The 13557-nt window shown below is 42.7% G+C and overlaps 1 protein-coding gene across 1 annotated transcript in view; it reads left to right on the plus strand.

Annotated features, from left to right (window-relative positions):
* Positions 1 to 258: 258 nt before the first annotated feature.
* SCARB2 (scavenger receptor class B member 2) overlaps positions 259 to 13557 on the plus strand; it is a 92862-nt gene continuing 79563 nt past the window's right edge. Inside the window, exon 1 of the mRNA XM_004472584.4 lies at positions 259 to 960. Within this exon, the coding sequence (XP_004472641.1) occupies positions 844 to 960 (117 nt within the window). The 5' untranslated portion in view covers positions 259 to 843. The remainder of the gene's footprint in view (positions 961 to 13557) is intronic.

The following is a 13557-nucleotide window of genomic DNA, read 5'->3' on the forward strand; positions in this document are numbered from 1 at the left end:
ACCTACTCACAGGGTTTCTGTGGACATTAAATGAGTGGGTAAGTGTAAAGTCATCCCTTGCCTGGCACATTTCCATATCCCCAAACCCCAGTTCGCCTGTGGGGCCCAAGGTCACCCAGACACCGCAGCTTGTAGAAGCACTTGATACATTGTGCTATATTTGCTTGTAACAGTGTAGAGTCGAAGAAAGGTCCTATCCATCCTTGAATCCCCAGAGCTTGACGTATAAGGCCTGGGTAACTATCTGCAGAGTAGGTACTTGAATGAGCAACGAAGGAAGGCGTTTTTCCTGGAGTGATCGCAGGGACTGCGGCGGCGACACAGTAGGGAGGCGGCCGGGCCTAGCTCGGGTCGACGAGGGAGTCACCGTCTCCCTGGAGTCGCTCCGGCCGGGTCCCGACGCCCGCGAGCCGAATCGCCGCGGCGCCGCGGGGCACATGACCCGCGGCTCGGCCGCCCGCGCGCCCCGCCCGCCTCCCCGCGCCGAGGCCGCTCCCGCCTCCCGGGGTGCGGCGAGCGTCACGGCCTGCGCGCTCCCTCTCTCCGGAACTGAGCCGAGAGGGACGCCGCGGCTGCCTCTCGCGTGCCCCGCGGAGGAAAACGAAAACAAAGCCGGGGCTCTCCACCCCGCCCCCGCGGCCTGTGCGGTGCAGCAGGGGCCGCGCTCGCCCCGCCGCGGAGCCAGAGCCGCGCGCACGGCAGCGGCTGAGCGCGGCGAGAGCGCGGGCGCCGCGGGTCCCCAGGTCTTCGGGTCGCTGCTGCGGCGGAGACGGCGACAGCTGTTCCTCCCTCGTCCCTGCTCGTCGCCGGCGGGCGCGGCCCGGGGCTTGAGCGGCGCGCGGAATGGGCAGGTGCTGCTTCTACACGGTGGGGACGCTGTCCCTGCTCCTTCTGGTGACCAGCATCACGCTGCTGGTGGCGCGGGTCTTCCAGAAGACCGTGGACCAGGCGATTCAGAAGGTGAGTTGGTGGGCGCAGTGTGTGCGCGCGCAGGGTAGGGAGGGGGAGCTTGCAGCCCCCCTTCCCAAGGCTGTGCCTTGCACGGGCAAGTAGCTGCACTGGGCAAACCGTCCAGCCTAGAGCCTTGCTTCTTCCCTTTCCTTCTTGGGGTTGACGAATGTGGAGGGATGGAAATGACTCCGTTCACTTTATAATAATAAGACTATGGGTTTACACACAGACAAGAGCTTTCATTATGTTCTGTCGTTTGCATCACCGCTCCTGCCCCTCCGCCCCCCTACCCCGTATACGCCCCAATCTCTGTTGCGCCCAGACACACTTCCCTCCCACCTCATGAAGAAACAAAACTATGTGAAGGCACCATAGAAGAGAGAGGTTCTGTTGGCTGCTCGCTGTGGCGTCTGAAGCAGTAAGGGGCTGGGGATGAAAGCGGCTGTGTGGTCCATTGTGTTCTTGCCTTCCCCGGCTGGGCAGGGCAGGGCAGTTGGCAGCCAGTTAAGGCCTTTAGACTGGGGTGGCATTTCAATCCATCATAGTCGGTGTTTACCCTCCGTGGTTTCATACCGTGTATCGCAGTCTGTTACTTTGTCTCACCATCCATTCTCGCTCTTCATAAACAGCCATAATCTTCAGGCAAAGATGCCTTTAGCTGAATCTCTCTTATACCCCTTAGATGAGTGGACTGGGGAATAAGTCATTTCAGAATACTTCCTCATCTTTTGACCTCATTGGTTCTTTCTTCTGCCCTTTCACTGAGATCCAGCAAGCTTTGTGGAAGGAGGAACAAAAGAGAGTTCGTGGGATCACTTTTTCCATAAAACAAACAAACAACAACAAAAAACTTTGGAGTGGCTTTTCTCATTAGCTCCCTAACCACAAGTGTAATGTAACAACTTCTCCTGGACTGTACTGGGTGTTGGCCAGATTAAAAAGTCCAGGCCTAGTCCAGTTTGAGCACTACACTGTCCAGTTAGTAAATTTGTCCTTTTCCAGGTGGTAAGGGATGTATTCTTTTAACAGAAGTTTCCAGAAGCAAGCAATTACTCAAAATCTGGCAGTTAAAAGCAACTTAAAAAAAAAAAAAGCACCATGGCAAGGCATACTTTGAGTTTTAAAAAGTTTCCTTGTTGCCAAAGGAAAATAAGTCCTACCACCTAAGCTTATCAAAGATCAGTACTGACCTTGAGCACCCATGTTGAAAATAAAAACACACTGAATTCTTTCTCCATTTCTGTCCGTCTCCAAATCCACAGTGAGAGACTTCGAGGATGTATATGACTTTTTGTGTGTGAGTTTGAAAAGGTCTTTCCCAGTGCTCAGATGTAGCTGGCCCTCAGCTGTGCTCAGAGGCTGTGGGTCTCTTCCCAGGGTGAGAGGGAGGTGGTTGTAAGGTAGCTTGGCTGACGGCATCCGGGTTTGTATTGATATTTGGTGATCAGCTCTTACCAAGTGTTTTTTTCGATAAAGAATGAACTCTTTTCTGCCTGATAAATAATGTACACGGAAAGTGAACTTTCAGAATTGCCCAACTTCAGCTGAGTAACACGGCTGGTGTGGTATGTAAAACAGAATGACAGGACTAGGTTCAGTGAGCAGATTTGGGTACACTGTAAGTCAATCAAGTCACACATTACTGGTAGTTCTACTCTTTCCTGCAAGACCTGCAGGAACAGTAGGCAAGAGTAAGGACTTTGCAGGGAAACACTTTTTGGGCATGAATCCTGACTCCATCATGCTGAATGACCATGGGCTAGGTAGATAATGTTTCTTGATACTTGGCTGCCTCGTCTGTAAATGTGGGTCATAATGACTAATGTCTTGAGAAGTTTTAAGAATTTTTAGAGAAAATGAATATAATTTTCCTGGAATATAGTCATTGCTTAATAAATGATTATTTTATTTTTTTATTTTTTAGGAGGTACAAAGGTTTGAACCAAGGACCTTGTACGTGGGAAGCAGGTGCTCAAGCACTGAGCAACATCTGTTCCCACAGATTTATTTTTATTAGAAACCACAAAAACAAAGAAAAAGTACGAGATTTGGAATTAGACACGATGTTCAAATCTAGGCCTTGCCATTTACAAGCTCTGTGACTCAAGGCCAATTACCTAATTTCTCTGAGCAGTGGACACGTTAACGGTCTTGGGCAGGGTGGTGCATTCACCGCGAAGGGCCCCTCACTGACCCAGGTGCTTCCTTGAGCCTTGGAGGCCCTTCCCATCTTCTTAGGCAAAATTTTGTGTTCTTTTTCTTAGAGAAGGCCCCTTCAGATTATATAAGCTTCAGGACTCACAAAACCTGGATCTCCTCTCTGTGTGTGCTATTGTAGGACACAGAGAGGTAATTCATGTAAAGCCCTTAGGACAGTTATCAGGCACAGAGTAGGTGATCAATATTTGACAGCTGTCATTTCCACGATTATTATGGAACAATTAATTCAAACGGGGCTCCGATACTGCCAGTTCTTAGCTATTTCGTTTGAATATCATCCATCCCCCTGCTTGTCTGTGTTGAAAAAAGAAGAGAAAAAAGGGATGGAATTCAATGAGTACATTTGACTAATTATTGGAAACTTACTAAAATAGTTATTAGCAGAAGAATTTGTCTAAAGTGATCATTGTCCTTTAACCGTGCAGTGACCAAAGGTGATTGAAGGGAGATTTTTATTTTGGCCAGTGAATATAGTGAAAGGAACCAAGACAATTTGATTCATTCTTGACCTCACTTGAGTAAGACCTGTGATTTTTTTCTGCTTCAGTTTTCTTGTTTGCAAAAGAGACCTGGTCCTACCTCTCTCCTCTTTTTGCCCGCACCCAGCTGAGCATTAGTAAAGCCCTCTCTGTCAAGTGTTTTGACCTTCCTGAAAACAGCTATGCCGAGGCTCACCGTCAGGTTCCTCCTTTAGAGCCTGAAGGCCGTCTCTCTGCTGGGGCTCTCAGGCCTGGGTGGGGGACTAGCCCGGTGCTCGGTGAGGGGGTTGCTGGGAGAGGATGCAGCTAGGACTGCTTGAAGTGGCTACTGAGTTGTGACCCTTCCCCACACCCCCCAGAACCCTTGGACATGCCTTTTCAGACCTGATGAGAAGAGAAGACGGGGCGAGGCAGCACTGAAGTAGGCATCCTGCCAGCTGCCTGGAAGAGCAGCCCCTCACTACCGTTAAAGCAGTGGTACAAGGTGCTGTGCTAGCCGGCTTGTGCTGCGCTAGGAGAGCCAGGGCATTAGACCCTCTCTTTCCACTCTCTTTTTGAATAAGACCCTCTCAGAGGTTTTCACTCGGTCTAACGTGAAGCCACCCCTCCAAAGCCTTGGGAAAATAACTGTTTTGTATTAATATGCACATAAACCTTACTTTTTATTAACACCCCCCCCCCCCCCCCCCCCGCTTTCTGGCTTTCTTCTGTCTGCTCTCTGTGTCCATTTGCTGCGCGTTCTTCTGTGTCTGCTTATCTCCTTTTGTCGCATCATCTTGCTGCGCCAGCTCTCTGTGGGCACAGGCCATCAGCCCTCCACGGGTGTGGGCCAGCCCACCTTCACAAGGAGGCCCCGGGATGCGAACCCAGGGCCTCCCATATGGTAGACGGGGGCCCAACTGATTGAGCCACAGTCGCTTCCCTACACTTTATCTTTTAAGCGAGGGTAATGAGGGCTATCCCATCATATAAATTACCTTTTCCTACTGTATATATAAGAAAATGCAACCTTCCTTAACAAAATACAAAAAACTATTTGTTGAGCAGTAGGATGGAATGAGGATTACCAGGCTGCCCTCCTTTTGCCTCCTTAATATAGCACCACTGAGATACAACTGGAATCTTCAAAGAGGCTCAGCTAAAAGCTAAGGAATTAGGAAAGGGAAATGAACAAAGAACAGTATACGAATTAAAATAATCTGGTTAACTGGGAGGCTTGGTTTCCCTTCCAGAAAAGACTTGCATTATGGAAGCTCCTGGGAGAGGACCTAGGCTAGGGTGGGAAAGGCGTCTCAGAGTTAACATCTGAGCTGCCTTGAAGGACAATTGGCCAAGCACTGAGGGAAAGAAACAATTCACACTTTTTTGTTTCTTCTTCACTGGCAAAGGAGGGCCTATAGCATTCAACCTCAGGGATGAGATTCACAGCACAAATATACTTACTCTTTGCCGAACTTGGTTCTGGGCAAGTGAATACTAGCCAGTTTTTTGGGGGGAGCTTTAGCAACTTTGGAGCTGTTTTATTGATGCCTCAAGAAATAAAATATAAACTGTGATTATTTAACCAAATAGAATTGATTGGTGTTTAGTTTCCTGGTCTGTTTAAAACAAATATCATGAAATTATTTGGCTTGAACAATGGGAATGTATTAGTTTGCAGTTTTGAGACTAAGAAAATGTCCAGATGAAGGCATCATCAAGGCGAAGCTTTCTTCCAGGAGACTGGCTGCTGGTGATCCTTGGCTCCTTTGCCACATGGCAAGGTTTCATTGATTTCAGCTTCTTGCTTCCATGGTTCTCTCTCTCTCTGTCTCTCTTCATGCCATTTACGAAGGCCTCCAGTAATAGATTAAGACCCATCCTGAATGAGGTGGGTCACAGCTGAAGTAGTCTCATCAAAATGTCCTACCTACAATGGGTGCACACCCACAGGAGTGGATTACATTTAAGAACATGCTTTTCAGGGGTACAAACAGCTTCAAACCACCACAACTGGTGAATATGTGGGTCTTTTAAAAAAAATCAAATCAGTAAAATACTTTCATTGTCCTTTATGTAAATATGATCAGCTACCTATAGTCTCAGAAGCCTCCTTCTTGCCTATCTCCTTTCTTGAGTTGTCTCTATTCAAAGTTAAGAAAATTTAGAATAAGAAAAAACCTTAAAGATCACCTGTTCTGTTATTTTACAGTCAAAGAAACTGAGGCCCAAAGAAATTAAGTAACTTATCTAAGGCCAAATGGAAAGGGAAGGGCAGTTAGGACATGTAAGCTGGGTCTCCCGACTTCAAGTCCATTTTACACATAGCGAGGATGACCATATGTCCCTTTTGCCTGGGATCATTCTGGTGTATTTACGCCTGTTTTCCTGGCCTAATTACTAGCACCCTCTTGAACTCTCACAAGGTTCTTGGTTTGGACAATTAATTCTGTGGCCACCCTCCGACATTGCCTGTCGTCCTCTCTTTGGCATTAAGGAGAAGCAGTGCTCTTTAAGGAACTGATGTCCACTCAAGCTAGCTCAAGAAAAAATAGGATCTTTTTCTTTTTGTAAGCTAGAAGAGGAAGCTCATAGAAACCTGAGGGAGAGAACCACAGCACCAGAAGTTCTCCTGAGAGTACTGTAGAAACTGGTAGGTCATTAGGAACCACAATCAATCTTTGCCTCCCACTCTCTCCACTGCTTTCTCCAACCAGCTTCCTCTGCTTACTCACCCTGCCCAGGCGTTTTACTCATCTGAGGCATCCCTGGCCCTGACCCTGTGGGCCCTTCCAGCTCCTGAGCCTTCCATGAATATGTTTCATCTTTTAGCTTTTCTTTCCCAAATTGGTAAGAGAGCAACGTGACTAGCTCAGCACAAATAGAAATTGTACACAGAGGCAGTATCATTTATTTCCTTGCAAGATTCTTTAACTCCTAAGCAAAATTATCATCTTGCCTAGCTTTTAGAAACATGATCATGTGATATGTCTCTTTCGGCATCCTACTAATCCATGTTGACCACGAGTACATGCATTATTACTGATTAAGACAATGGAGTGGACCGGTAGTTCTCAGTGTAGGCAATGAACTTGAAGGAGATGCATCAAAATCACTTATGAAGATTTAAAAATACCAGACCCCCATCCCCAACCTGCTGAATCAGACTCTAGGAATGGCGCCAAGGAATCTGTGTTTTAAAAAGCTAGTTATGAAACCCATTCTGGTTTAGATAATGATTATCTTGGCCCATATCTTCATTTTTTGAGATAATAATTCTAGTTGAGTGTATTTCTATGAATAATTACTCCTCTTCTACAAGTTTCCATTAAAAGAAAGATTGAAGGGGATGATGGTTCTTGCCTGTGGGAAACATTTTGCTTTCTTGTTAAATAAAGTACAAGAATTCATTCTGTTGGGCCACAGCAAAGGCTCCATCTGTTCTGCCAGACATTTACTTGTTTCTCAGGGAAGAATCTGCAGGTGGGGAATATAAATTCATTAATGAAAACACAGGATGTCGATCGAATGACTAGGCATTTATGGCATATATCATCAAGGTGTATATTATAAATATATATTATATAAATGATATAGAAATCATTTTTTAAACAACTCAATTTTGTTGGTACATATTAATAAAGCATAAATCCATCCAAAGTGTACATTCAGTGGTATTTGGTATAATCACATAGTTGTACATTCATCACTTCAATCATTATTAGAACATTTTCATTATATTAATAGTAATAAACAAAAAACAGACAAACAAGAAAATTCTTCACTCTCAATCTCTCTGTGCTTCCCCTGCTATAGAGAGCTGCTATTTCTGGCTATTCTTGCACGATTATTTATTAAGCAGTATCACTGAGATATATTCACATACCATACCATCTATCAGAAGAGTGTAATCAATGGCTTGTAGTATAATCACAATGTTGTGCAGTCATCACCACAGAATATTTTAGAACAATTTCATTACTCCAGAAAGAAAAACTCCATACCCTTTTGTAGTCGTTCCCCAGCCCTACATAACCACTAATCTAATTTTATCTTCATAAATTGTTTTTTTTCACATTTTATACAAATGGAATCCTCCAATATGTAGTACTTTGTGTCTGGTTTCTTTGTCTTAGCGTAATTTGTTTTTTTGTCTGATATTAATATAAATTTGTTCAGTTTCAAAGAAAGATGGTCTTATAGATGCAATTTTACCCATATTCATATTTCACATACAGTTTTACTATACAGTCTCATGTTACATTTTTTTAGCTTTCCTTGTAGTAACATACATGACCTTAGACTTTCCCTTTTAATCACTTTCATATACCCACATAACAGTACTGCTAGTTATAAACATTACATAGGCCTTTCACTTTTTGTATTCCTTTTTGTATTCATTTTCGAAGGTTAACACACATCCTTTTTACCAATTCTTCACAAGTTAATCCTTAACTTTCCATTCTGTAACCTCATTCTCTTTTCTAGCAACCCATATTCAAGTTATTAACTCTGTGACATTACATAATATATTTAGTTCATAGTAGTGCAATCATACAGTATTTGTCCTTTTGTGTCTGGCTTGCTTCATTTAACATAATGCCATCCAGGTTCATCCATGTTGTTATATGCTTTATGACTTCTTCTTACAGCTGCAAAATATTCCATCATGTGAATACACCACAGTTTGTTTATCCAGTCATCAATTGATGGATACCTAGGTTGTCTCCAGCTTTTGGCAATTGTGAATAACACTGCTATGAACATAGGTGCGCAGATGTCTGTGGTACTGCTTTCAGCTCTTCTGGGTATATACCCAGTAGTGGTATTGTGAACTATGATGCTTGCTGTGGGTTTTTCATAGATGACTTTTATCATATTGAGAAATATTCCTTCTATTCCCATATATATATTTTATATATATATTTGGTACTGGGGCTGGGGATTGAACCTGGGACCTCATATGTGGGAAGCTGGTGCTCAACCACTGAGCAACATCAGATCCCCTGAGTTGGTTTCTTCATTTGCTGGCTTATTGTTTTCAGGAGGCACTGGGAACAGAACCTGGGGCCTCCCATGTGAGCAGGAGCTCAGCTTCTTGAGTCACATCCATTCCCTTGATTCCTATGTTTTGAAGTGTTTTTATCAAGAAAGGATACTGGATTTTGTCAAATGCCTTTTCTGCATTATTTGAGATGATCATGTACTTCTTTTCCCTTCAATTGGTTAATGTGGTGTATTATGTAAATTGGTTTTCTTAAGTGGAACCACCCTTGCATACTAGAATAAATCCTACTTGGTTGTGATTTATGTCTTTTGATACGCTGTTGGATTCTATTTGCAAGTATTTTGTATAGAATATTTGCCATCTATGCTTATTAGAGAGATGGGTCTGTAATTTGCTTTTCTTGCAGTGTCTTTATCTGGCTTGGTATTAGGGTGATACTGATTGCATAAACTGTGTTGGGTAATTTTCCCTCCTCTTTAATTTTTTGGAAGAGTTTAAACAGGATTGGTGTTAATTCTTGAAATGCTTGGTAGAATTCACCTGTGAAGCCATCTGTTCCTGGATGACATATTCCATCTCTTTAAATATGATTGCCTTAGGTTCTTGTATTTCTTGTAGCATAAGTGTAGGTTGTTTGTGCATTTCTAGGAATTTGTGCATTTCATTTAGGTTGTCTAGTTTGTTGGCATACAGTTTCTCATAATATCCTCTTATGATCCTTTTTATTTCTGTGGGGTCAGTTGTAACTTCACCCCTTTCATTTCTGATTTTATTTATTTGTATCTTCTCTTTCTTTTTCTCTGTTAGTCTAGCCAGAGGTTTGTCTATTTAATTCATCTCAGAGAATCAGCTTTTGGTTTCTGTTGATTTTTACTATTTTTTTTCTGTTCTCAATTTCATTTATTTCTGCTCTAATCTTTTATTTATTTTTATTTTATTTATTTTTTATTTCTCTTTCCCCCCTCCCCCCAGTTGTCTGTTCTCTGTGTCTATTTGCTGCATGTTCTTTGCCTGCTTCTGTTGTTGTCAGTGGCATGGGAATCTGTGTTTCTTTTTGTTGCATCATCTTGCTGTGTCAGCACGAAAGAAAGTGCAGCCTGCCCAGGAATGCCGGCTCTCCTTACCGGGCGCACTCCTTGCGCGTGGGGCTCTCCTTCGGTTTTGCCAGAGTCTGCCTCATGTGTTTTGGGACACCCTGGTCAGGTGCATAGATACTTATGACTTCCTGGTGGATTGTCCCTTTTATTAATAAATAATGGCCTCTGTATCTCATAACTTTTTTGCATTTAAAGTCTGTTATGTCTGATATTAGTAAAGCTACTCCTGCTCTTTTTTTTGTTATTATTTGTGTGGGAGTATCTTTTTCCAACCTTTCACTTTCAGCCAGTTTGTATCCCTGTGTCTATGGTGAGTGTCTGGTAGGTAGCATGTGGATGGCTCACATTTCTTTATCCATTCTGTCAGCCGATAACTTTGGGTTGGGGAGTTTAATCCATTCACATTCAATAATATCACTGTGAATGCATTATTTACTTCCACCACTTCAGTCAGCTATAGTTTTTCCTAATTGTTCATATCACTGTCTTATGGTTTCTGAAGAGTAAGCAGCACAGTCTTTTTTAAAAATTTTTATTTATTTCTCCCCACACCCTTATTATTTGCACTTGCTCTGTCTGTTCGTTGTGTGCTCATCTTCCTTTTAGGAGGCACCAGGAATTGAATCTGGGACCTCCCATGTGGGAGGGAGATACCTAATTGCTTGAGCCACCCCTGGGCCCTGCTTTGTTGTGTCTCTCATTATGTTTTCCTCCTTGTGTCTCTTGTTATGTCAGCTTGCTGTGCCAGCTGTTATGTGAGCTCACTGTCTTGCTTGTCTTCTTTAGGAGGCACTGGGAACTGAACCCAGGACCTCCCATGTGGTTGGTGGGAGCTCAACTGCTTAAGCCACATTTGCTTCCCTGCGCTAAGTCTTACTGGGGTCCCTTGTGTGTATATGTGAAAGTTTGCTTCTCTTTTTCTGTTCTCATAATTTTCTATCATTGGCGTTTGACATTCTGAGTAGTATGTGTCTTGGAGTAGGTCTATTCACATTCATTCTGATTGGAGTATGCTGTGTTACTTGGACATAATAGTTCATGTCTTTCATGAGAGTTGGGAAATTTTCAGCCATTATTTCCTCAGATATTCTTTCTGCCCCTTTTCTCTTCTCTTCTCTTTCTGGAATCCCCATACACATATGTTATTGTGTTTCATCTTATTTAACTACCTGAGCCCTGCTCTATTTTTTCCATTCTTTTCCCTCTGTGTTCTTTTCTCTCTTCAATTTCAGCTGTTTTGTCTTCTGTATCCCTTATTCTTTCTTCTATCATTTTGAGTCTGGTTTTATTCCTCTGTGTTTTTAAAAATAGATTTATTTATTTATTTCTCCCTCTTCCTCATTATTTTGCACTTGCTGTCTGCACTGTGTCCATTTGCTGTGTGTTCTTCTGTGTCTGCTTGTTTTCTCTTTAGGTGGCACCAGGAACTGATCCTGAGACCTTCTGGAGTGGGAGGTGCTCAATCTCTTGTGCCACCTCAGCTCCCTAGTCTCCTGCACCCTTATTGTCTCTTCTCCATGTCTCTTTTTTTTGTAACATCTTGCTGCACCAGCTTTCCTCTTGGGCCAGCACTCTGTGCAGGCCAGCCTTCTGCATGTGGGCCAGCATTCCATGTGGGCCAGATCTCCACTTGAGCCAGCTCACTGCATGGGCCAGCTTGCCTTCACTAGGACATCCCAGGAATTGAACCCTGGACCTCCTATATGGTAGACAGGAGCCCAATTGCTTGAGCCACATCTGCTTCCCCTAATGTGTTTTTGATCACACTGATCATGTCTTTCATTCCCATGAGCTCTGTAACTTTTCTGTTCAGGTTTTCAAATTCTTCTTTGTGCTCCTCAGGGACTTCTTGATGTTCTTTATCTCTTTAGCCATATTGTTTGTTTGTTTTTTAAAGAATTTATTTTATTTTATTTCTTTATTTCTCCTCATCCCCTAGTTGTTTGGATTTGCTGTGTCTGATTATCTTTCTTGTTTCTTTAGGAGGCACTGGAAGATGAACCCAGGACCTTCAATATGGGAGGGAGGTGCCTAATTGCTTGAACCATCTCTGCTTCCTGCTTTGTTGTGTCTCTCATTATGTTTTTCCTCACTGAGTCTCTTATTGTGTCATCTTATTGCATCAGCTTGCTGTGCCTGCCTATTGTATCTGTTCACTGTCTTCTTTAGGAGACTCTGGGAACCCCTGCTCCCTGCTTTGTTGTGTCTCTCATTGTGTTTTTTCTTCTTGTGTCTCTTGTTGTGTCATCCTGTGTCAGCTCACCCTGCCTGCCCATTGTGCCATCTCACTGTCTTCTTGAGAAGGCAGTGGGATCCGAACCAGCACCCTCCCATGTGGTAGGTGTGGTAGGTGTGGTGTGGGTCTGTTGCCACATCCACTTCCCAGCCACATCCTCTTCCCAGCCACATTGTCTTTCAGTTCATTATTTTGATTTTGGAAATTTGTGTGCATCTTGTGATTAGTTTCTCAAATCCTATGTCTCTTCTGGGGCTTTGAAATGTTCCTTTTCTTGGGTCATTTCTTCCATTTTCTTAGCATGTCTTGTAATTTTTTGCTGATGTCTAGGCATTTGATTAGGATGGTGATATTACTCGGATGTTCATTTCCTCTTTTTTATAGGGATTTAGTATCAGGAGGCTGTGTGTTACTGCTGTTCTTTCAATCTTGTTTCAACCAGTTCAGGATATTTAGGATTGTCCCTATTACTTGCTCAAATCTGTTCCCTAGACCCAGTAATGTGTTGCAGACCTGCTTCCAAGGGCCTTGTGGAGGGAGACTGTAAAGACTGGAAAAGCCTTTCTTACTTATTTAAGTTTCCAGAATAATAAATAAATAAAAATTTAAAAAAAGACTGTGCTGCTTACTCTTCAGGAACCATGGAAGCAAGAAGACAGTGATATGAAACAATTAGGAAAAACTGTAGCTGACTGAAGTAGTTTTGACCTTGTGGATACCATGAAAGGAGTTGTAGAGATCCCTGGGGGTGTTCAGTGTGGGAACTGCAGATCTAGTTTTCATCTAATTAATTATGTTAATTTAAAATAATTTAAAAATATATTAATATCCCTATTTTTTAATATCTCTGTAAGGCCATATTGGAAACTATGTCATTAATGCTTTCAAACCACCAAGATTCTGTTTACTGTTATTTATTTACTATGTTCTTTAGCCTCAGTGATACCAGGGTTAAGGACAGTAGTTTGAGCCATCGGTGATTCAGGCCCTGCTAAACTATCTTTCCAGTGTGCTGATAAATTAGACTAGAACATTTTTTTACATCTCTATAATTAAACTGCCCCATAATTCCCCTCTAGCTTCAACTGGCCAGAGATTTTTCATCCAAGTGACATGGTTTAGTATTTAAAGTTAGCTGGAAAGCTCTCTGAAGTAGAGGCCCTGTAATATTTAGCTTTGTCTTATCTTCCCATAATGTGAAATCCAATGCCTTATACAAAATAGATGATCAATAAATATTTGTTGGATGACTAGACGGAAACATCTCTTTGGGATGGCTTTTTTAAGCTATATTTTTATTACAGAAGTTATGAACTTACAAAACAATCATGCACGTGTGTTGAATTCCCATATATCCCTTCACCAACATACAACACCATAACACCATTGTGGAACATTGTTACAGATTATGAGATAATGTAATCAGATTATTACCACTAACTATGGTCCATGGTGTACATTTGATATATATTTTTCCATACCCCCCTATTATTAACACAGTTCATCTTTGGCATTGATGCAAGAATATTACTGTATTGCTGTTAACTATAGTCCTAGGTTACAGTAATTGTTTTTTTTCCCATGCTT

The sequence above is a fragment of the Dasypus novemcinctus genome, chromosome 1 (assembly GCF_030445035.2).
Source record: "Dasypus novemcinctus isolate mDasNov1 chromosome 1, mDasNov1.1.hap2, whole genome shotgun sequence".
In the NCBI taxonomy this organism is placed as follows: Eukaryota; Metazoa; Chordata; class Mammalia; order Cingulata; family Dasypodidae; genus Dasypus; species Dasypus novemcinctus.